This window comes from Acanthochromis polyacanthus, chromosome 1 (assembly GCF_021347895.1).
Source record: "Acanthochromis polyacanthus isolate Apoly-LR-REF ecotype Palm Island chromosome 1, KAUST_Apoly_ChrSc, whole genome shotgun sequence".
Taxonomy (NCBI): domain Eukaryota; kingdom Metazoa; phylum Chordata; class Actinopteri; family Pomacentridae; genus Acanthochromis; species Acanthochromis polyacanthus.
Window position 1 is genome coordinate 61,503,964 of NC_067113.1, and position 25,163 is coordinate 61,529,126.

Here is a 25,163-nt window from a genome sequence, read left to right on the forward strand (position 1 = left end):
TTGCATGGCAGCTTCCGCCATCAGTGTGTGAATGTGTGTGTGAATGGGTGAATGTGACGTATCATGTAAAGTGCTTTGGGTACCTTGCAGGTATAGTAAAGCGCTATATAAATACTTACCATTTACCATAGACTGGTGACCTGTCCAATGTGTCCCCTGCCTTCACCTTGAGTCAACTGGGATAGACTCCAGCCCCCTGTGACCCTAATGAGGATTACACATCATACAGATAATGGATAGATGGATGTTCCAATACTTTTGGAGGGGAGTATAGGTTGATTGACTTTAGGATGAGGGAGCACTGTCAATCTCAAACTACACAAAGTGTCATAAAATTCATTTTTAGACTCAAATATCTCAGCAAACACTGAGGTAATAGTTGATTCATTGGTATTGATCAGCAGCCCCATATCTTATGAGGATAAAGCAGTGTATAGATAATGGATGAATGGATGGAATGATCCAAGTTTTTCTTCTTTTTTCCTCCATGTTAAGCTCATTTCCTGTAAGTTGTTTGATATTGTCAAAAGGCTTTGTTGTGTTTGTTTCATTCATTTTTGCGGCCAGTACAGAAATGCTGACTAACTCTGACATGACATTTGTTTGTCTAGAGGTTGAAAACATGGCTTGGTGAGTTTATCTCCTTCAGGCCGGTGGAGGAGGAGGAGGTTGGTGGTTGGACCAGCTGTGGCTTGTGAGCACTTATGTGGGCTGTTTGTTTGCGCACTTGCCAGCAGTTTGCCATAGACTTGAACAAACCCCTGCCGGGATGCATGAGCCTGCTTCAAACCCCTCGCTGCTGGACGGCTAAAGATTTTGTTGTCGTCTTTGACTGCATTGCAGTAGGAAGCCTGGATGTCTTTACCAGGCAGCGCTGACGTCCTGCCGTCTCTTACTGCTTGGCAACAGACACATTTCCAGCCCATCCCTCCAAGGTCACCGCGTTTCTTCTTTTAATTGAGTTGAGTCGTGCTCAATTGGATTCCACAGTCGGTGACAAATCTGATTTATATATTTATTTTATTTATTTTTTGGTCAATATGCAAATGTAAAGACACCTTGAAATAAAGCCCAAACCAGTTTTATATTGGATTAATGCTGCTTTGCTTCTCTCAATCACTCCTCCTCACAACAAAGGAGTGAGTCAACCTGTATTCAGGTTTTCATTGCTGTTTCCAGGCAAGAATTACATTTCTGCCTTTTCCTGTAGTGCAATGAAGAAATGCAGTGAACAAAAAATCCAAAGAAAAGGGTAATGCTGCATGTCTCACACTGTTTCTGATCTTTTGGAAGATATATCCAGGTAGCATTTGCTGTCCTCTAGCACCAGACTTCAGTAAAAGAAAGCCGCTGTGACACTGGGCGGCTCTGTGAGACTGAATTAGAGTGGCACGGACGAAAAAAGAAACTCCAGCTAGTCCTCCTGAAGAAATAAGGACAAATGAACCAACTTCTCCACCTCATCAGCCTCTTCTTCTCGCTTGCCTGCCAGTAGGCTGTTTGACTAGTTAGAGAGGAGAGTCATGGATATATGTGAACGTGTCTATGGACGGACATGTCTGAGCATCTCACATATTATGCATGAGATCACTTCCAGTCACTAAAGCCGGAGCACAGGCAGTTCTCATCCTGCAGCATGCTTCCTCTTTGATTTGGCTGGATTCTGCATTGTCATCCTCCTTTAATTAACCCTTGGTAACCCGCTGCTGACGACACGTCTGATTGCCTCTCCAAGGACTGACAGGCCCATCCTGGTCGGGAGGGGAGGGGAGATGAAGAGAAGGGAGGGGGAGCTGGCAGCGGCTCCGGGTAAAAGTGGAAGACTGAGGGAGTCCTTTCTTCCTTTCTCTCTCGTTTCCACCTCCTTTATTGACTCCCAGTCGAGCAACAGCTTCTGGCTTGTCTGCCAGGTGGGGTTTTGCCTCTTGTGTGGTTGTATAGGCGCTGTAGGGAAACAGACAGACCAAAGCAGAACACTTCAGTGACAAGACGACAGGCAGCACCCATCCCATAAGAGGTGAGTTGACAGCAAAGAAAGCAACTACTACTTTATACACAACCTTTGTTTGGAACCGGTACACAGCTGACGGATGCTCCTTTGTATTGTGTGCTTTGAGTTCAGTCAGACTGTGTAGTTTGTGCTGAAAGCTCGACTCTTTATGCTTTTCCATCAGAGGAGAAAGCAAGCTTATTGCCAGCTCTGACATGCTAAGGCAGGAGAAGAAAAGTAAAGTCACTTGCAATGATGTTTTGGTGTTTTCTAAAGTGTAATTTTAAGGGCTGAGCAGAATTAACTTGGATTATGGTCCAGGCAAATGAGGAGGAGTGCCTTCCAGTTTTGATGTGGGTGTGTGTTTTCATGTTCCAAAGTTCTGTGTGGTAGTTGTCACAGTGGTTAGAAAAGGAAGGTTTTTATCATAGCTGTTTTCTTCCTCTCAGCACAAGAGCCCACAGTGTGTAAAATGATTGATTTCAGATGCAGTATTTCAGACACCATCCACAATTTTTTAAACATAACAGACTGTTCAACAAGTTCATTTTTTGTCTTTTATTGTCCTCCTCTGTAATGCCATCTGTAATGTTATTTGCTGCAGCGTGGATGTCGTGAAGCCTTTTTGTGTGCAGCGTCAGCGATTGCGGATAGAAAATAAATGATGTACACTTCATTTTAATCTTCAAAAGCAACCAGTCTGACACCTTTTGGTGCCCAGTAAACAAATATACAATTAATACAGTTTAATTTTGTTAAGCTGTAACATCTCTGTTGTAAATTAAGTGTATTTGTACATATAAATGTTCTCAACCCACACATTCAATCTGTAATTAACTGTCAGTCAAGCACACTAGTCAATCTTTGGTTGTACACAAACACAATCTGAAATATAGATGATGAAAGGATAGCAGAACAGGAATTCAAAAAGACAAGTATTACGGTACTGTTTTTCTACCAAATTTCAATGAGTTGTTTCCTTTCCTGAATCTTAAACATAAAAATGAAACAGGAGTTAAATTTTCAAAATAAAATGTATCTGTCAGTGTGAAACAGAAGCCAATCCAAACTGGTACCATTTTGTGTCTTCAAATGCCACCACATGCAAGGTTCTTTTTTTTTCTTCTCAGTTTTGTTACGTAAGAGGTCCTCTGAGGAACTGTTGTGTTCTCCCATCTGCAGCCATCCCACTTTAACACCCTTCAATATGACTCCCCCCACCCCCCAAATATTTATTAATCCCGTCATCAAAATCTCATTTGTCTCTGTCATATAGTGTAATCACCAGTGTTATCCTTTGTTCATGCTGCTAATAGCATTTTCTCCTCTGGGCTGTTGAAGGAACAAGACCCAGTGTATTGAATATTGTATGAGATCATATTTGCATGGTTGAGTGGAGCCACAGCAATGCATTCACAGCATGAGCATCTGGCAGAAATCAAGGTTTTGCAATAGAATCTACAATTAAAAAATTACTGAAAATTCTATCCTCACTTCATCAAATGCCTTGCTAAAGGTTTAGGCAGCAAGTGATGTGGAATAGCAGAGTTTTTCTTCTAGACTTTACATGCTGACATTTCCACAGCAGGTCCAGGGATTTATAAACAGGTCAAACCTTTTTATAGCACTAGTTATCCTACAGTTCCTTACCTCTTCTGTTATGGAATGACTGATAACAAGCTCCACTTTGTTTGATATCACAGTTTAAGACAGTTGTGTTTGTCCAATGAGCACGGCCGTCATAAGGGGAAATACTGTTTGTTTTCAGATGGGTTTTGAAGAGGAGACTATTGCTTGTTTCACACCATCTGCCCGTTTCATTGCCTCACTTATGAAACGCGGGAGAGGAGCCAGTATCTTCCACAGTGATTTCCGCTCAAGCATTCTGCTCTGTACATTGTTGCTCATTGTTAATTTAAGAAGTTATGACACAAAAGTCCGACCCACCTGCCCTTGCTGTAGGGTTACTGAGTTCGCCTGTGCCATTTTTACGAATGCGCCCCCCCCCCCTCATAGGAGATGCGGTGACATGTTTGTGAAAGCGTGAGAGGAGGAGCTTGGTCAGCCACAGTTCTGTCAGAACGACCGGAGCTGATCCAGGGAGTCGGCCTGATGAAATATTCACCCTGCTACAGTCAGGCAAGCCCTCAGGAGGAGGAGAGCAATTTATTTTTGTTTTCTTTTTGTTTTATCAAGCTTTATCCCTGGGAACTCCACAGAGCCCAGACACTGTTCTGCAGTAGTCCCCAGCTTCAAATTCACACAGACAAAACACAGCCATCTATTATTATTTGCTGGACAGCTCCACTGCAGCAGCTGTTGGAGCGAAGGTGAAATAAAAGTTTTTCCTGAGTTATCTGCAGGGGATATGGGGCTGTAGATCAATACCAATGAGGTATTTGGGTCAAAAAAATTATTTTATGACACTCTCTAGTTTGAGATTGGACTTTGATGGTGCTCCCTCTTCCTAAATCCAATAAACCTACACTCCCCTCCAAAAGTATTGGAACATCCATCCATTAGGTAGGGGACACCTTGGACAGGTCATCAGTCTATCACAGGACTACATATGGAGACAAACAATCAGTCACATTCACTGTTCACATTCATTGGAACAGAGAGACTTAAAATAGATTAATATTAGTAGTAGTTACAATACCTGCATCAAGCATGTAACCCACTGACTTCACCAAACATTTGCGTTCCTCTTTTGTGATGCTTTTCCAGGCTTTCACCTCATCCTCTTTCAGTTGCTGTTTGTTTTGGGGGTTACTCACTTCAGTCTCCTCTTTAGCAGCTAAAATGCAGCTCTGTAGGGTTGAAGTCTAGAGATTGATTTGACCAGTCTAACATCTTCCACTTCCTGCCCCTGGTGAACTCCTTGGTTGTTTTTCGTGTGTTTTGGGTCATTATCCATCAGTTTGGTTGCACCTTCCTTTAAATTGGCAGACAAACTGTTTCTGTAGACTTCTGAGTTCATTTTGCTGCTGCCATCACATGTTCCATCATCAATGAAGACTAATGAGCCCGTCCCAGAAGAAGCCAAGCAGCCCAAGCCATGACTTCACCTCCACTGTGTCTCACAGATTAGCTTTTATGTTTGGGATCATGAGCAGATCCTTTCTTTCTCCAAACTTTAGTCTTTCCATCTCTTTGGTAAAGGTTCATCTTTGTCTCATCAGTCCATAAAACTTTGTCACCGAATTTTTGAGGCTCATGTCTGTACTTTTTGGTAAATTCCAGCCTGGTCTTCCAATTCTCCTTGCTAATGAGTGGTTTACATCTTCTGGTGTAGCCTCTGTACTTCAGCTCATGAAGTCTTCTGTGAACAGTAGATTGTGATGCCTTTACTCCTTCCCTCTGGAGGTTGTTGCTGACATCACTAACAATTGTTTTAGTGTCTTTCTTTACAGCTCTCACAATGTTTCTGTCATCAACTGCTAAGTCTGTAACTTAGTCCACCAGCGCTTCTTTTCTTTCTTCTTCAGGACATTCCAAATGGTTGTATTGGCTGTGGCCAATGTTTGTGCAATGGTTCCGATTGATTTTCCATATTCTCTCAGCTTCACAGTTGCTTGTTTTTCACTCATAGACAGCTCTCTAGTTTTCATGTTGGTTGCACCTCTATCTATAGATGCAGTCTCCATAGGCAAAACCCAAATCTGAACCTGAATGTAGACACTGAGAGCTATTTATTGTTTGAATAATCAATGTAACAGGACACAGCAGGGCAACAAAACACACCTGTCAGTCACATGTTCAAATACTTTTGCTGACAAATGGGTGGGGTCACACAAAAGGTGCTATCTTTTAAGTTATAGATATATCTGGAAATAAAAGCTGAAATGTTGATCTCTTGCCTTATATTTAGCATTTGATGTCAAATCCAAATGTTTTCAGTCTACAGCAAACAGAAAGGAATTGGCCTCACTGTTCCAATACTTTATGAGGAGAGTGTCTATGGAGTCATTGCTAGATATTGAATAAGATATTGATATTGGGGTCTTCTATGATGTTATTCGCTGTCTTTGATAGTCATTGTCTTCTCTGCTGTCTAAAAAGATTTGTGTTTGTATTCATATGATTCAATTTTTAATTTAATAGTTTGTTATTTTCTAAGACTGTACAGAACATAAATCGGATAAAAATCAGTAGTAGCCTCTTATTTATTCCAAGCTTTCCTCCTTCCTTGTCAAAGCCAACTTCCTGACCAACAGTTTGGTCAGAGGTATGGTTGTATCATACCAGTGGAGACTAAAGTAGCCTTTACATCACGTTAAGACATTCATCAACTGTTTCTACTAATGCAGTAGGGCTCATGAAGATCTGAGTTTACACTTAATATCAAATATTGAATCTCCATCTTGATAAAGCCTGACTGTGTAAACACTAGAAACAGCATTATCTTTTGTGTTCCCAGGTCACCTGCTTGGCATTGCAAATATGTTTACAACCTAATCTGTCTTTTGTTTCCATTTCCATTATGCTAGACACTTTTGCCTTTGCTCTGTTTTTTCTGTTTGGTTGATTAACATGAATTTGCTGCAGAATTACTTTCACAGAAACGGATGCAAAAGCTAAAGGGCGTCTTTACTTTGTGATTATGACTGCAAGACCTATTCAGTGTGACTCATTGTGTTAATTAAGTACAAAATTACAAAGAAATTATTATAATCATCTTACCCAGAGTTCAGAGTAATTCTGCAGAAAGAAGATTTTCAATATCATATTAGAAAGGCCACCCTGGGATGAAAGAGCAATCTGTTGCAGCCAGAGGACACTGTGTGAGATTATTCTCATGTTTAGATAAGAATTGGAAGTCAATGAGCTTCTTCACGGCCGTCTGCTTCACATGTTATGATAATAGAACTAATCATTCTCTCACTGCTCTTTCACCATTCTTCTTTTTGTATTAGCCAGGTAAATGTGCAGCGCTGGAAGTTATCAAGTCCAATTTGTTTCAGTTTGGAGAAAATTAACAGTGATGTGTAAAAATGTAATAGTTTTCACCTTTGAAGAAGCTTGAATGATGTTTGAGGTGTGCAATTAGGCATAAGGAGCACTCATTGCCTGTGAAAACCGTCTGTGATCTCAGCGAAATGTTGCCTTTAAAGAGACTTTTTCTGTGCAAATTTAATGCTTAGATGCTTTCTAAACCAGTATTTTCAATAAATATAATTATGCGTAGAAAGGCAGCGCTTTTTGTACGTCTGCTGGCATAACATGTTTTTGGAGGGCGACCAAGCCACTTTGGCCTTGATTCATTTCGTCTGCCCCTGTTGTCTGTCACCCAAAGGAGCATCTGAGTGCCCTGTAACTCCCCTCCTACTTCTGAGACGAGCAGCGCGGAGCAGAGGGGTAGCTTTAAATCAGGTTGTGAAGGTGACCCGACATCCCCTGTCACCATCTAAACCTGAAAGCCCCACCCAGCACTGACTGTACATTTAACCTGGACACTCAGTCGCACTGGAAGAAGACAGAAACAGTCAGCTGCTGTCAGATGCTGCTGCCCTCAACTCAAGACAAAGCCCCGGTCAGCAAAGACAGACTTAAGTGCAGATGACAGGAAGTTATTAAAGGGAAGCAAGCTTGGCATATTTTAATGCCATTCATTTTTGTTTGTTTCCAAAGGCCTGGTGTGTGTAGGAAAACACTCAGTTTGACTTCTATTTGATATCAGAGCCTGACTCACAATGTTGAACAGACTCTTTTTTCACAAAGCAACTGCTGTAAAGCCATGGATTTGTGATGGCAAAGCTCAGACTGACATCTGCAATACATTTATTTTTGTATGACAGGCTTGTGCTGTGCTTTAAACCTCCATCTCTCGGGCGCTTTTCTGATAATGGCTTTGAATCGAAGGAAAATGAAATCTCAAAGTGACAGATTAGGGTGACAAAATGAGAAAGTAGAAATGATGTTCCACAACACAAAAGCCAATTACCTGTTTGCTTTTGTGCTTTTCTAGACAACATTTTTTGTTTCGACACAAAAGACTAAATGGGATGGTTTATTTGTTTTTTCCTCTAAATCTGGACTTAATTCGAGCACGTTCTATTTTGCTTCAGTGTTCCACCTAAATGCAAAGCCGGCAGATTACAGTTCATGGAGTTATGAGGAGTCACAGACCTGGTCAGATCTTGGCTCAGAAGATAAATGCTGCTCATTTTAAATCTGTCAGAAGAGCAAATCAATTTCACACTGCACCAGTGGACAACTGGGTTGCTAGGTGTCTGCTCACCACTGCATTCATTACAGGTGTCAGGTGAATCTAAACCACCCATTAATTTTTGTGTGTACTCTCTTGCCCCTGCCTTTGCTACATCTCCTATTGCCAGATGGATGTTTGATGACAAGGCTGGTTCAAGTTAAAACACTTGTTTCTTTATTTTTTAATGTCGATTAACAGTATTTATTAAAAGGGTGTGATATATGTCTCATTAATGGAGTGCTTGTTTGAATCATAACAACTCTTATGGTTATAGATGTTCTGAACAAACTTTAGGAAATCAATAACACCATTATCTTGCCTGGATACCCGTCTCCAGCTCAACCTCTTCCCCCTCCTCTTCCTCCTGTCTTCCTTTGTGAGCCTTTTAAAAATGAGTCATTATTCTCTCATTTTCAGCCTGCCTTCGGGTTTCATCGTCATCTGTGATGAATTATAGATGGCGAGCCTGAATTGACTTGTCGAAAAAAGTGTAATTAGCTTCTGGAGACTGTTTCCGTTTTTTGTTTTTTTTTTTCATTCAAAATCTTTTGAAATGAATGGCGTGTTTGGGGATCTGAAAATTCATGTCAGATGAAAGTCTTTTTGGCTCTGTTGGTAACAGGAACTGTTACCTGTTTGAATAAAGCTGTCACAGTGAGGCTGATCCCAGTGTTCGGCCAGTCTGTTTGTAATTATTGTGTCTGAGTCCATTCATTTTTTATTCTTTTTTGTTTTTTTACATTAAACTCTCTCGGCTGATTTGTCATGCAAATGAAGGGCGGGTCTCACACACACACACAGGCAAACACATGTGCAGATGAGACTTGACATGTTGGCATGGAAACCAATTAGTGTCTGTGAGGATTGTGAGTGTTGGCACTGTACATGCGTATGTAAGCTGTCACAGCTGTGGTGCTGACTGACTGTCATTCACTGTGTGTGTAGATGTGTGTGAAAGAATGAGGGCAATGAAAGCAAAGGCGCTAATATTTTATTATCGAAAGTGATTTATCAGGTCTGATAGCAGAAAATGGGTTTGCAGATTAGTGAAACATGTTGCAGAAGTTTTCTGCGCTGTGATTGTGCTCTAATTAAACAGAGCGTGTGCATAAATGATCCGTGTGCTTGTTTGATCCTTACGCTCCTCACTCAGGGGGCTCTAGGTGTCTGTCTGCTGTCATCAACAGATAAATTATAACGGTGGTAATGAAGATCCTAATGACACTAATGAGATGAGAAATTTAAAACAGTTAATGAGCCAACGCCTTTTTTTCCCAAAGAGAACTCAAATACAAATAAATCAGCGAGGCCCAAAAAAGACGCACAGCTGTTTGATGACACAAACTGGGCAATTACTAATGATCTATATACAAGCTGGTGATTGGACAGTGAGAGGATTATACTTAATTCAAGTACCTTTTTTCCTTTTAATTATTGTCAAAAGATCAGGATGGCAGATGTTGTCATAACTGAATATACAGCTTACTAACATGAATTTCTTCTTTTCTTCTCTCTTTGCTCCTCTCCTCCTGTAGTTGGGATGACAGCAGCTCAGTAAGCAGCGGCCTCAGCGACACATTGGACAACATCAGTACCGATGATCTGAACACACCTGCATACTCCGCCGTCAGCTCATCACGCAAAAGCAAGGGAGCACAGGTGAGGACACAAGACTAACCATCCGGTACATTTCTTATTACTGACTCTGTGAGTCAATATTATAGTGGCAGGACTGAATGAAAGCCTCCTGTCAACTATGATGAAATTCTAATCAGCATTTGTGCTTCCCTGAGGCAGGAAGAAGCCTACTGACTTGATGATTCCCTTCTGCCTCCTCTGTGATTTTAGGGGAAATTTCTGGCTAGCTCTACAGTAGATTGTCCTTAAATTTAGTACAGATGTTAATATTCCATTAACATCATAATTTTTTTCTCATTGTTTGACCAAATACCTGTAAAACTTTTTGACAATCCAATCAGTTTGGGCTATACTTCGGCTATATTTTGTGCTAATTAGCTTCTCTGCATGCTAACATGCTAAATTGCACAGTAACTTCTGGGAGCATTTTACCTGCTAAACATCAACACACTAATAGCAAGAAAAGTACTCAGAGAGTGCAGTATTTCACCAAGGCTGTTCATTCCATTGCCAGAAATGCAGCATTTTTTTATTAAGTTATTGATGATCAGAAATCACAGCAACATAGAATTTGGCCATTTAATGTAGATGTACCCGCAAACAAACTGACCTTGCACTTATAACAGGTGTGTGTTATGCATATGTATGTTATGTATGGATACCAAATCACGTGCCGTAAATATGTTGCAGGCGGCAGGAATTGATGGGACTCGAAAACACCCCCACAATTTAATCAATTGTTCCTTGTATCATTTCCGATGGATTAGTCCTTATACGTCCTCAGCAGATTTGTGGTAGGATCATGTGATCATCAGCAGGCAGCTGATGTAGTGTTCACTTGTTGTCATTGTTGCAGTGACACCGTGCCACTATCTCACAATGACACAGAAATTTTTAACAAATCCGTGGATCCAGACTATAAGCCACATCGCTCCCAAAATCGAATCACTTGGTCCATGTGTCATTTCTGACCTTCCCTGAAAATTTCATCCTAATCCATTTGTCTGTTTTTGAGTGATGCTGCTAACAGACAGACAGACAGACAGACAAACCAACTCCGATCATCACATAACTCCGCTACGTTCCTTGACGGAGTAATAACACTGTAAGAATGTTGTTGTGGTACTAGTGTTTAGCTCAAAGCGCAATTGGCAGCTTCACAGAGCCTCTGTCATTGCTTGATGCTAGATTATCATGTCTTTACAGCATTTTGTAGTTGAAAATTATCAGACAACGCTGCACAGTGGATGGTGGGGTGGTAGGTAGTAGTGTGGGTACACAGGAAGAATGTTCTGGGTTCATGTTCTGCTTCCTCCCACAGCCCAAGGACATGCATGGCAGTTTATTTGATGATTTTAAATTAAGTGTCTTTCTTTTTGTGTTTGTCCTGCGTTGGACTGAACCTGTCTAGCTTATATCCCACCTCTTGCTCAGTGTCAGTATTCATAGACACAATTTTCCACAGATAGCTGAACTGATTCATGTCAAGGTGGAATACTTATCCTGTGACACTTTATCATTCTAGTCTGGTCTTAAAAGCTACATTTCTTTTTAAGAAAGCTTGTATTACAAAGTGGTGGTGTGGTGTTTTGGAAGAGAAGGTCATGCAGGTATGGAGGGTCTAGTAAAGATGATTTTGTATTGTGGGAAATGCAGAAAGGAGAGATGGTGGCAATACAAGGGAATAGGGCAAAGACAGCTCAGTCTTGCTGCTTCACTTCTTACCACTTTATGTGGATGCAGCGCCAAGTCGCTGGATTAGCCTTTCACACTTAAATAACATTCATTAAAACCGTATTTATATAGCGCCAAATCATAGCATATGTCAAATCAGGCCACTATAGATAGTAAGGGGAGGACCTTACAGTGTTATAGAGAGAAAAACAACAATTCTCACAAGCACTTGGCAACAGCAAGGAGGAAAAAACTCAGTTTTAACTGGAAGAAAGAAAAGCAGACTTAGGGTGGGCGGCTGTCTGCTTCGACTGGTTGGGGTGAGGGGAGAGCAGAGAGAGAAAACTCTGACAAACAATAAACTCTGAGCAGGTTGGCGGGCCAGTGGCCACAGATCAGAAACATGCAGCTTAACATAAAAAGGAAAAAAAAAAAAAAAGCAACACAACAGTTACTGAATCTGATGCTAAATGAGCATCAAGACGTCTAATTCAAAAAATAATCAAGCATTTTTATTGCCAGATCTACCAAGATTCCTTCTTGAAATATCAAGTTACAAGTATGTTGGTTTAGCTTTAAACCAAGGCCAGTGGAGGTGTCAGCTCTGAAATCACAGCTGAGGGAATTAACTGCGGATGGAGGACCACTGCTCAATTCTCCTCCAAGGCTTTTTCTGTATTCTGCCAAGTATCCTTGGCCCCTCATGAAATACTCAACAGACTGGGCTCTTAAGAGACTCTAGTGTTGCTAGGGAGACTGACCATCTGTTAAGGTAGGCTAGTTATCTCTGCTGCGTGTGTGTGTATTTGTGTGGGTGTGTTTGTATGCATCCCAAAAGCGGAGATCTGGACATGGAAGATTCCAAAGATAGCTACAACTTTGCACACAAGCACAAACCCTGCTGCTGTGCTTGTTCAGGAGCTTATGCGTCTTTAAGGTGACTGTGTGCATTGAAATAATCCATTTTAAATATAATGCCAGATGTTTAGCCTGTTTTAGACAAACTGCTAATCGTTTCAATGCTAAACCAATTTTCCTCGACTTTCTTTGTTACCTGATATTGAGAATTACCTTCTGCCTTAAAACTCAACACTGGTATGGGCATTCCAATCCAGCAGATCACAGTTTGATATTTTACTGAATCATCTATTAATGAGTTGACGTGCTTTCTTTAAACCCTACCAACACCACCCCACAGTCCCAGAAAGGAAGCCGGTCCAAGCATGCCGAGCAGGAGGTGAGCAGCAGTTGGGCCGGAGCCGAGGACCTGAAGAAGGTGGAGGAGGAGCTGGACGCAAGCATGGATCCCAGCAGTGGCTCCTCTCGCTGGAAGCCTTCCTCATCCTCCTCTTCCTCCCAAACCCAGGGCCAGTATGAGGACGCCGGTCAGAAGGCGGCTGCGTTGGCCCAGATGTCCCAAACAGGTTCGTGGAGAAGGGGCATGACTGCCCAGGTGGGCATCACACCACCCAGGACCAAGGGTACCTCCGCTGCCCTCAAAACACCAGGTAGGAGATGCAACACGTGGTTTCTAACTTTAACCAGATCTAGTCTGTAGATATTACACATAAAGGGACACTAAAATGTCTAGAGTAAACGGATTTATGCAAGTGCATCGCTATAGAATTTTTTACTCTTTAAAGAAAGATCAAAAGTCTGGGATTTTTTGGCCTTTATTATATAGGATAGTGGAGAGAGACTGGAAATGTGGGGAATGGCATGCAGTATATGGGTATGGGCTGGATTAGAACCCATAACGTCAGGGTATAAAGCCCCTGTTTATGGGTCATCCGCTGAGCCAGCTGAGCTATCTGGGCACCTGAAAAGTCTGGGATTCTGATTTTTAAGAACCATCAGAGAAAGTATTTTTTCCATAGATTTTGGTTTCATAATAAAGACCATGAAAAAAAACATAACAGACAAAACAGAAAAGGCGTTTCACTTTTTATAAGAATTTTAATCAGTCTTTTTTCTGGTACAATATTCTATTAAGATAACTTTTAGTGTCTTTGAGGTAGTAGATAAAAATTTGTATTGTTAGTTCATATGCTTTTAAAAGAACTTTGTTTGCTAAAGCTACATCAAACGTTGTTCCTTTTAACCATTTAATTAACTTTGTGAACAACTACCTTTGCCTTTTCACTTCCTTCACTGTGGAGATCCAACACAATGCAAAATAGCTCCATAATGACTGTTTTAGTACAGTAAAACAAACTGCTATATTTTGTTAAAAGGACTTTCTAATGAGCTATTGTCACATCAGTCAGCAAGTGATCAAGAAAAGCCCAGGTTATGTTGTAGGCTTCACAGGATGTCATGAGAGCCTGATGGTGAACCGGAAAACATAATATCTTCAACCCGTGACGGCATTTCAATTTTGTTGTATATACACTACCGTTCAAAGGTTTGGGTTCACCCGGGCAATTTCATGCTTAATTTGTCACCTTTTGTAGTTGATAGTCGTCGTACCTGCAGCTGTTTTTACTCCTAGATGCTGCACATTTCTAATATACACTACCGTTCAAAAGTTTGGAGTCACTCAGACAATTTCATGTTTTCCATGAAAAACTCACACTTTTATTCATGTGCTAACATAACTGCACAAGGGTTTTCTAACCATCAGTGAGCCTTTCAACACCATTAGCTAACACAATGTAGCATTAGAACACAGGAGTGATGGTTGCTGGAAATGTTCCTCTGTACCTCTATGGAGATATTCCATTAAAAATCAGACGTTTCCAGCTAGAATAGTCATTTAGCACATTAACAATGTCTAGACTGGATTTATCATTCGTTTAATGTTATCTTCATTGAAAAAATTGCTTTTCTTACAAAAATAAGGGCATTTCTATAGTGCCCCAAATTTTTGAATGGTAGTATATACAGTGACAATAAAGATATATTGAGGAGCAGCTGAGCCACATTCAGCCGTTGTTAGTTTTGTTTTTTAAGTTTATCCTTTCCCTGTTGTGACAAAGTACAGTGTTTTTTGTGACTGAGGCCTTTAATTAGTTATAATAATGTTGATACTGGGTGAACAGGTTTGAAATAAAGAGTAAAGAAGGATATCAGATGATTCTTGTCACTCGCACCTATGTTTAGAGAATGTGCCGTTGCCCATAAATTTTCAGTCTACACAGCAAGTTGTGTTGCAGATAAATATTGTTTTTCAGTTCAGCTGAGCTGTGATAACCGAGCGTCTGGCTGTCAGCCAGAATTGACACTAATTTGGCTTTTCTTGCTCTGTGGCACCACAGGTGAAAAAAACAAGTGCTTAGCCAAGAATCTGCTGAGGGTAATGTTTTTTATTTGTGTTAATAAGTGTTCATGCAAATTGACAGGCAAAACTGATGATGCTAAGGCCTCGGAGAAGGGCAAGGTGCCTTCCAAGAGTTCGGCTGGCATCCAGCGCTCACCCTCAGATGCCGGGAGAAGTAGTGGAGATGAAGGCAAGAAACCTCCTTCTGGCATTGGACGCCCCCCCACCACCGGCTCCTTTGGTTACAAGAAGATCCCAGGTCCCACCGGCACACTAATCACCTCTAGTGGTGCAACACTCGCCAGTGGATCAGCCACCCTTGGAAAAGCGCCCAAATCCTCAGCTGCCCTCGGCAAAGGCACAAGCATCAGCGGTGTGCGCAAGACCAGCTTGGATGGCTCACAGCCGCAGGATGATGGCATTCTGCTCAGCTGCAGTGGCTCCAAAGTGACCCTGCAGTACCGCTCTCTACCCAGACCAGCCAAATCCTCCAGTGGGGTGGCAGCAGGGCGCAGCGGGCATCGCTCCAGCTCCAGCAGCATCGACTCAAATGTCAGTGGCAAGTCGGCAGGTGGAGCAACAACACAAGCCGGCGCCAAACGCAGGGATGGAAAAGTAGGCTCAGACCGCTCGAGTCCCGTCACCATCAACCAGACAGACAAGGAGAAAGTGGGAGTGTCAGATCAAGACCCAGCAGCAGGACTGTCCACCTCCCCCAAATCCAGCCCCACGTCCAGTTCCACAGGCCAGTCAGGCCTCAGGCAGCCTGGCTCCAAGTACCCCGATATTGCCTCTCCTACCTTTCGCAGGTCAGATACACAACACATGTCCACTGCTCTCATTCTGTCTTTGTCCCTCACATTGTGTGTTTCTGCGCGAATCAAGCATTTCACCACATTCTTTTTCAGTTCTGTGATTATTAACGACAAGTGATGGCTTTGACAGCACAGCAAGCTTGAGGCCAAGGAGCAATAAAAGTTCAGGTCTAATGCCTTCAGAACACTTATTTCAGAATTTAGAGGTGTTATCATTCATTATGATAAACTAATGCTTACGATGCTTAGCAGTGTTTTCCTAATGCAGACTGTTCCACAGACTTCAGTAACAGAGGGAGATTTACTGCAGATGACATCCGTAATGGTAAAATTACACCATGACTGCAATATATTCTATCATTTCTACCAATTTTAGACATGTTTGGATGCGCAAAGTGAATATAAGACACTTAATAAATCACATTTGAGTATCTTCATAGCAAAATTGATTGAGCGAGTACACTTGGCTGCACTGCTAAGGGGTGCCATTACATAGATTGTTCCCTGGTGTAGGTGATAAGCCACTGCAGATGAAACATATCTTTACCCTCAAGATGAAGGTCTGATGACTTTTCCTTCAGATCAAGCAAATCCAGCTCAGCAGTCGTGATCAGAACAGACAGGAGACAGGAGTTTCTCAGCTCGCCAATCCCTGACTCATTAGAAGCATGCATTCGGCAGGCGTGTCCAAACATCCGTCCCATCCGATCTGTCAAGCCCAACCTGTTTCATGTGCATGTCTTCAAGATTTTTTATTTTTTTTTCCCCTCAAGAGAGTGTCACCTATATATTTTGTGTGATTGCGATGACAGACTGGGACAGGCGCAGGCAGAGTAGCAGGCTGTCTGAGCATATGTGGAAGGCAAACAGGGTTGAGTGGCCTAACAGATTAGGTTATTTAAAGTCACAGGGATGAAACGGGCAAAGCTGTGAAAGCAGATGTGTCGATGTAAATTACTGAGAGTTCACAGCTGAAATGAGGTAGAGTTTGCTGCAAAGGATGTGTTGGGAAGTGTGCTTTGTATTTTGTCTGCAGTATAAAGATGCTGTTACAGAATGTGTTGGAAGCTGTTTATCACTGTGTTGGACTGACCCTTGAGTTTCTTGATCCTTGTGACCAGTGCAGTTTATATGTGACATAGTTTAGGCCAGGGAGATAACCTCAATGTAATCCACTTTCTCAACCCCAACCCAAAGTTCTTTATTTTCCAGTTTGGATCTTGCAGATGCTCATCACTTGTTCTTTGAGCATTTCTAAATGACTACACCCACCTCTCTACCCTCAGATTGTTTGGCACCAAAGCCAGCAGCAAGGCCAGCTCTCCGGGCACGCCCGACTCTGGCAAGTGCCCCTCAATACTGGGCAGCCCCCACGGCACACTGGCGAGGCAAGCCAGTCTGGACTCGCCCTCCTCTGGCACGGGGAGCCTGGGTAGCGCTGGCGGCCTGAGCGGTGGTAGCAGCCCACTGTACGGTAAAACCCCAGATCTGTGCACTGACTCCCCGGCCTCCAGCCCGGCCTCTGGCCTCTCCCTGCCCTCCAACGCTCGGCCCTGGCCTGCCTGTAGCTCATCAGCTGGCAGCAAGGACACACTGAGCTGCCAAAGCATGACCAGTCTGCACACCAGCTCTGAGTCCATTGATATGCCGCTGGGCCACCATGGGCCCAAGGTGACACGAACCGGCAGTGTCAAGTCCACCCTGTCTGAGGGGTGAGTAACAGGGAATACGATTGGGAAGAATCGTATTCATTGTTTCATTTGAGATCAGAGACAAAAAAGTGTATCCCCCTAACACAGAGACATATAATGCAGAAGAAGCTTAAACATTAATAATAGTAATGAACAATAACAGTGATAATAAGTAAATGTTCACTCATCCAGCACACAGTTTGGTTGGATTTAAGTTTCTTTTTCTGCCATGGTTTTGGGATTTCAAATAGTAACAATATCAGAAATCAAAATTCAAACTGTCTGCATTTCTGAGATCAACATCACAGTTGATATTTTTGCAGTACAGCATGAGTGTTGAGTCCAAAGCCATGGCAGAAAAAAATCCCACAATAAATTCAGATCATTTCAGACGTGCATTCCCATAAGAAATGTTTCTCAGGGTGTTTCCATTGTTTTGTCCACACACTCTGCATGCAATACATCACAGAACATAAAAGCAGAGCACACATTCATTTTCCCTTACTACCTTAGCTGTATGTCTCAAAAATGAAACAATCAATTTAAATACTGCTTGTGTTTTCTATTTCTTGTCTGTTGTACTGAGATTTATTAGAATTGTTTTCTCCATTGTGTATGTCTTTGTGTCTGTCCAAAGTCAAGTTTGTAAAATGTGAGCAGTTCTTTTTCCAAGTCTTTTTCTCATGGATCACAAAACAAATGTTTTCTGGTGTTCATCTAATTCGCTCATCCTCTGTGTTTTAACAGCATGCCTCTTGACAGAAACACGCTTCCCAAAAAGGGACTGAGGTACAACACATTTGCAGCCAGATCCCATTTGTTCAACTCTTCTTCTTTTGTTCCCTCACATACATCATAAGTACTCTTTATATTTGCATGACAGTAAAGATTCTGATATCAGACGGTCTTTCTATGTTGTTGTACATGTGGCATTGTGTGGCACCATCTATAGCAATGATTCCCAACTAAGCATTCCTGTCCTTTGGGGTACTAATGCAGTTGCATGGAAAGAGTGTGGAAAAGCTAAACTAAAACAGAAGTGACAGTTTCAACAAAACATGTCGTCATATTTAGTCAGCTAGTTATAAGTACTTAGTTGAAAAGCTATCACAGAAGCTGATTACGTTAGTTAAAAAGAATAAATAAATTTTGTTTTGAATTGTTAGCTTAAAGTAGCGGATGAATGGTGAAATAGACAAATGAGACAGATTTAAATACACAACCTTTCAAATTTTGGGGTCACCCAGAAAATTTCATGTTTTCCATGAAAGCTCATACTTTTATCCATGTGCTAGCATAATTACACAAGGGTTTTCTAATCATCAGTGAGCCTTTCAACACCATTAGCTAACACAATGTAGCATTAGAACACAGGAGTGATGGTTGCTGGAAATGTTCCTCTGTACCCCTATGGAGATATTCCATTAAAAATCAGCCGTTTCCTGCTACAATAGTCATTTACCACATTAATGATGTCTACACTGTATTTCTTATTCATTTAATGTTTTCTTCATTGAATAAAAACTGCTTTTCTTTCAACAATAAGGGCATTTCTCAGTGACCCCAAACTTTTGAACGGTAGTGTAGGGGCTCCTACAAGGTTTAAAAATTTATGCCAACTAAATGTAAAGTAAAAATGGCAGAAAAAGAATTAAAGTAGTTTGATAGATGTTTAAAATAAACAGGTAATAATCAAGGAGTAGTTGTGTCTGATAGGGCTGTAAATGCACAATTGAATGTATGGGACCAGTGATCTATAGAAAATGTCGTCCTTATCTGATTCAGCATTCACACTGCTGGACTAAATTTCATCTTACGAACCTTTATGTTTTTCACCTAATCCTGAAACCACAGATTTTGAAATCCAGCTTAGCTTTTGACAGTCTTTACTTGAGGCAAAAATACTAATTACATTATGAAAGCTGTCTCTGGTGATCAGGCAAGAGTGTGTTTTTCCATCTGTCTGCATGTCTCTCTCTATATATATCATAATCCTACTCCCATCTCATGCAAAGTTAGCCACTATGACAGAGCAGTTCTTTCTCAGCTCCATAAAATGGCCTAAACCTCCCAATAACATTTGCTCTGTTAGCTGAGGGGGGGAGTAGAATGAATGTTTTGAACTTAGCTGCGACTAAAGGGACAAAGACAGAAATAGATTAGCCATTCATCACAGCCTATGCAGGGAACAGCCTCTCCAGCCGGCTATACCGTGCTGTCACAGAAAATCTGCAAGGGGCATGCTGGTTTCAGACCATTATTTTCATTTTGATGGCATTTGGTGTTGATGCTCTTTTGGAGCCTGTAAGCGTCTGATCTCGTACTGCGCTTTATGTCTGCAAGAAGTGATGCTCAGTTCAGACCGCAGTGTTGTCCTCTCTACAGTCTGTCTGTTTTCATCTCATATGTGCCAAATAGATCTTTACATTCCCTACAAGAGGAGCTTAGATTCAAAGTTGCTCCCCTTAGTCACATACAGTAAATATGCGGGTTGGTCCCACTTAGGAGCAGTTTGTTAGCACCAACTATACAGAGTCAAATGCTGACCCTTGGATATTTAAGTCTGTTCCATTCCAACTCCAATGAGAGGCGAATGCTGCGGCGTCATGCCATTCAGTCCACTCTCAGACACCCATTTGCTGGTGGAGAGAATACGAAGCTCAGGCAGAGGAGTGGAGCAGGGTCAGATGTGACAAGCGTAGTAATGGGGGCGTTGGAAGGAAGACGCCGCTGAAAAGGGATGAGTGCAAACTCAATTATCATCCTCAGAGGATTAAATATGGCCGATTGTCATGCGTTGTGATAAGGAGGCCTTCTGCTGCCAAGTTACTTTAGAGTTGGGGAAAGAAGCGATGAATGGCAGTGTCTGTGCATTTGGCAGCTTTGAGCCTGAGCAGTGTGTGTGCGTGTGTGTATATATATATTTATATATATGACTGAGAGTGTGTAGAAGCATGCATGTGTGGTATGACTGCATGTCTGTTTTAGCGTCTCCTCACAAGCTTCTGCTGTGTAGCTTCACTACCACAGAACTGCACCCCTTGAGCTTCTAAAAATCTCACTTTTGCCTTGAGTTTACTGTGTTTTTGTGGGTTTTAGGTACCCTCCGTCCTCCCGGCAAACGTCGCATGAGGAAGGGAAGGAGTGGTTGAGGTCTCATTCAACAGGAGGCCTTCAGGATACTGGTAGTCAGTCTCCACTGTCTCCACCAGGGGCTTCCTGTACCACCACTGGAAAATACCACTACTCCAACCTATGTGAGTCAACAGTAACAGAGCAAACTCTAATTGTATGTAAAATGTCTGTAAATCTTTACAAAAAAGATCTTTATGGAATACTATATGGTTAAATAAATCCTTCTTTCATGCATGAATGAATTATGTTTGAGCAGATTATTGTTGAATGTCCAGCTTTAGGTGAGTTCTGCATAAATGATTGATTACTAATCAATTTAACGTGCAAAAATCTAACAGGGTAAATGTAACAAACAGAGATCTTCTTTTCCTGTCTGTGCAGTGAGCCCCACCAACATCAGCCAGTATAATCTGCCACCAGGCAGCAGCAGCATGAGCCGCTCCAACAGTATCCCTGCCCAGGACTCCTTTGACCTGTACGGCGAAGGTCACCCACTGGGTGGCAGTGCAACCTCCCTGGAGGACAGACCGCGAGCCATCAGCCGCTCTGGCTCCTTCAGAGACAGCACTGACGAAGGTAAGACGCACTCTCTTTAAACGATCGGTGCTCCTAAAGTGACCCAACCTCCCTGCGGAGAAGCTGTTAGAAATAATTTAACCGCCACATTCACCAAAGCAAAGTCCCATCAGCCATGGAGTGCTTTAATACCAGATTTAATGAGCTCTCACTGTGTGTTCATTCTGTGAGGGACTGAGTTGATAGGTCACTCTTTCCCCGTCTTTTTTGCGGGTGATGTAAGAGGCATTGATTGCATCCATATAGAGGTCAACTTTTTAACGGGCAAACCGTGTTTTTTTCCACTGCTCTTCAGAGCGGTTCATATCGTACACCATTTGGATAAGTTAGCACAACAACTGCAGATCAGTCGGTAGTAAATGATATTTAAAAAACATTTAGAATGATTCGGCTTACAATGTGAGCGCACAGTTCAAGATCAGAAGTGATTGTGAGCAAACTCTGTAGCATTATGTCCAAGTTTAACACTCACTTGTTCCTCGTCTCTTTCTTACAGTCCATGGCTCTTCATTGTCTCTGGTCTCCAGCACATCATCATTGTACTCTGCGGTAAGTAGTTCAGGGGTGTAGGTTTGGTGTTTGATCGAGCACCCAGTATCAGTTATGACAAAAACAAATATTAAACGTATCAAATTAGGAGAAAAGCGGTCATTGTTCTTTTCATGAGGATTGTAATGCAGCATGTAAAACACAAATCCTTCCTAAAATCTCATTTTGTTCCCCTTCTGCCAGAAATTTTCACTTAAACTAACGTGTATAGAAACATTATATACATTTTACCACAGATAATTCAGTCACTCAGCCCTGAATAGTGTCAACATCTTCCTCTGAATCTGAGAGGGGTTCAATAACTAACACCATTTACACAGAGCAGCCTGTCGAAAAACAGGCCAAAATAACACCACTTAGGCCTTGATGCTATCAACTGCTATTTCGAGCAGCTCTCCTCTCCTGTCTTTTGGCAGCTACACAGTAAGAGGACACTGTTTGGAGGGATTATGGTTTAAAAAAAATCAATCTGACTCTGCAAAAGTGGAGGAGAGGTAAAAAGGATTTTGAAAAGTGAGGTGTAGATGCTCATTGATGTGCTGAAAGTCATTACAGGACAAGTGTGCTTCAGCAGTACTGGTGGGCACATCAGGTGATAGAAAAGGATGTCTGGCTTATTTGTCCACACATTTGTTGTCAATCAGACTGATAATAGAATCCAGTTGATTTTGTTATTTTTTCCCAGTGATCTTTAAAAAAATTAAATGTAATTTCCAGTGTAAATGTTTAAAAAGAGTAGAAAAGTTTTGCCTGAAATCGTTATGTTGAGAAAAGTCAGGAGAAAATCAAAGTATTTCTCTACCCAGTGATGCAATGTAGTATTCAATCTCACTTTCCCTCTAAGTCAGTGATGTCTGGTCTGTTTCTGCAGAAGCAGAAAAATAACTTTCCATAGCTGCATGCTTCCAAAGTAACTGCAGCAGATAAGACTCTGGACAATTGTTCTAATAGCACAGGCAGCGCTCCAGTCGTCACGTTCAGTGAGGCGGCAGATTAGTTTTAGGAAGAAGAATCGATTACCACACACTCCTGCCTGTTTCCAGCTGCACTTGCAAGTTGCAAAGCAAAGGCCTGGATGAATGATGGAGATAGTTTTGTTTACAAAGTGTTCTCTCCGGTCAGTTTAATTGGTTTGTTTTGTGGTTATCATAAACCATTTCCCATTTAGTTTTCTGTTAGATTTTATCCACTTTACCGCCATTGATATTTTCTGTCACTTTAATCGTATTTTAATTAAACTTTGGCTGATTTCATTTCATCACCTTATTTCCGGCTTTTGTATTTAAATGCTTCTCATGCCGTATGTTTAATTTCTTTTTAAAGATTGAACACATTTCACAGAGCCAATAATGAAACGCTGCTTTCTTTGTTGCAGACGGAGGAAAAAGCCCACTCAGAGGTAAGGAGAGGGAACACTGTGTCCATCTGTTTGTCTGCATGTTTGCTTCCTTTTAGCGCCTTTCCTCTGTACTTTAATCTAGTTAAAGTCTATTAGACCTTGAGGCTGCTTTGTACAACCGCTGAGCAGCTCTGCAGGTGAGGGTAAGTGCTTGCTAAGAGCAGCTCGAAGGTAGCTTGTTACCTACTGGATTAGATTTTTGCTTTTTGTAGGATTCAGTCACACATGTCACTTACATGTCGTACTTTTCCTTTGTTGCCTGCTGGCTGTTTCGCTGTGTCTGAATGTCTTTATGTTTGCGTGTGTTTCTATTGCGCAGCGAGACCGTCTGTCTGTGTCAATCAAAGCACAAACAGTGATATTTGTTGCAAATTCATTCCAACCAAAAATTGTACAAGCATACAGCTCCATAAAATGGATAAGATGGCATCAGATTCTCCAGTGAATCAGTTTAACTCTATGTTGCATTGCTTTTTATAATCATACATTGATTTCATCTTGACCATGAATAACTGCACATCCTTACTGTGCTACATAGCTGATTTATTTACTCATTACAACAACTGACACTATACACATGCCCCAACTTTTGGCTCTTTTTTTCTTTCAACAGTCCAGTTCAGTTTATCACTGATTCTCCTTTGATTTTCCCGCTTTATAGTTTCAGTTTCTGATTTCTGTCCTTGTTTCTTTGCGCTGCAAGCTCAAGTTTGGACCAAACAGTAACAGCAAATACATTGTGCTGCTTGTTTTATTCCTGCCAGATGGATGGAGTTTTATCATTTAGGACAGCTCAGTCAGTGCATATTAACAATAACGGACCACATTGACTGTGCAGCGGTACACATTTGATTTGTAACCTCATTTTCCAAAAGTGTGTCTGTTCTGAATCACGTCCTGCAAATGTTGTCGCCCCAGACGACGACAACCATCAGCCCAAAGGAATGATGAACACTATCCCACTGGTGTTTCTGGAGGATTCTCAACTGAGGAAAATCTATATAAAATGTCGAATCTCTTTTTCATTGCTAGCATATCTGCAAATGTCTTGTCAATATTACTGTCAGAGTAATTCATACTGGCGTCAGGTGCAAATTATATTCCAAAAATAAGCAACTCAAAAGAACACTTTCTGAGCACTCATAAGCCTCTTTGTTGTCAAAGAACCTCGTGTTTCTGCACTTGTGTTGTCCACTTTGATAAAACTGACACATCTGGCACTGGGATTATTATAAAAGAAACACCGTCAGGTATTTGCAAATATTGTTTGACCAAAACCAGGAATACTTGTCTTAATCCCTTTGCTTTGCTGCTGAAAGTCTAACCATGAAGAAACCAGTGCTGTGGCCTGTTGATAACCTCTGTCTCTCCAGCCACATCAGTACATGCTGTTTGATGGAGGCATGCAACATAGTGTTAATTTTTACTCTTTTCTTTTCAATCAAGGGCCAAACAGTCCAAAATTCCACGGTAATCCCCCACTCTTTATGTTCACACTCACTCCAGTGTCTTTTTACACCATGTACCTGCAGTTTTTCACATCAGAGTTACCAACATGGGAGTTGCAAGATCAGCACAATCGTTTTTTTGTTTTGTTTTGTTTTTTTTTTCTCTGGAGCGGTTATCCACACATTCACTTCTGCTCTTTTCTTCCCGACCAGCAAATCAGAAAGCTGCGCCGGGAGCTGGACGCCTCTCAGGAGAAGGTGGCGACCCTGACGTCTCAGCTGGCTGCCAACGTGAGTTTGTTTACTTCAGACGACGGCGTCAAAACAAGCGGCTCATTTGCATGAGAACCTGCTGTCAAAGAGCTTTTATAGAAAGCATCGCCTATCGAAGCTCTGGGAGGAATATAAATCTTTAAGACGCCCACTAATTCCTTTTCTCTGTGTTTGAAGCCACCATGCATGTATTTAGGCTTTTAGTTGTTTGATTTAGTTGGTGTGTGTGTGTTTGTCCCTTGATGGGATGTTTTCTTGTATACCCTTGTGTGTGTGTGTGTATCGTAAGATTTTCTCTTTGCCTTTGTCTCAGCCGGTGGGGTTTCAGCGAGAAAAGGAGCCTCTCCCAAAATCAACCAAGCAGAGAAAATCAAATAGAGATAGACGGCTGAGGGAAGAGAACAGGGAGATGAGGATAAGTGAATCTAGACTCGAGTGCGTCATGCGTGGGTGAAACAGAGTGAGATACAGAGACCTTCAACCCCCAGACAAAGCCTTTGAGCTG

The 25,163-nt window shown here is 41.7% G+C and overlaps 1 protein-coding gene across 13 annotated transcripts in view; it reads left to right on the forward strand.

The window, feature by feature from the left end:
• The window catches only part of nav3 (neuron navigator 3), a 660,678-nt gene that overhangs the window by 592,064 nt on the left and 43,451 nt on the right, over positions 1-25,163 (forward strand). For 8 of the 13 annotated variants that reach the window (XM_051948572.1, XM_051948574.1, XM_051948567.1 and 5 more), the window contains 11 exons: positions 9,737-9,860; positions 12,712-13,021; positions 14,855-15,581; positions 16,874-17,299; positions 18,026-18,067; positions 20,378-20,535; positions 20,795-20,989; positions 21,486-21,538; positions 22,914-22,937; positions 24,384-24,407; positions 24,599-24,676. In XM_051948572.1, the coding sequence (XP_051804532.1) occupies positions 9,737-9,860; positions 12,712-13,021; positions 14,855-15,581; positions 16,874-17,299; positions 18,026-18,067; positions 20,378-20,535; positions 20,795-20,989; positions 21,486-21,538; positions 22,914-22,937; positions 24,384-24,407; positions 24,599-24,676 (2,161 nt within the window). The remainder of the gene's footprint in view (positions 1-9,736; positions 9,861-12,711; positions 13,022-14,854; positions 15,582-16,873; positions 17,300-18,025; positions 18,068-20,377; positions 20,536-20,794; positions 20,990-21,485; positions 21,539-22,913; positions 22,938-24,383; positions 24,408-24,598; positions 24,677-25,163) is intronic. The other 5 variants (XM_051948555.1, XM_051948565.1, XM_051948562.1 and 2 more) reach the window with 4 other exon arrangements.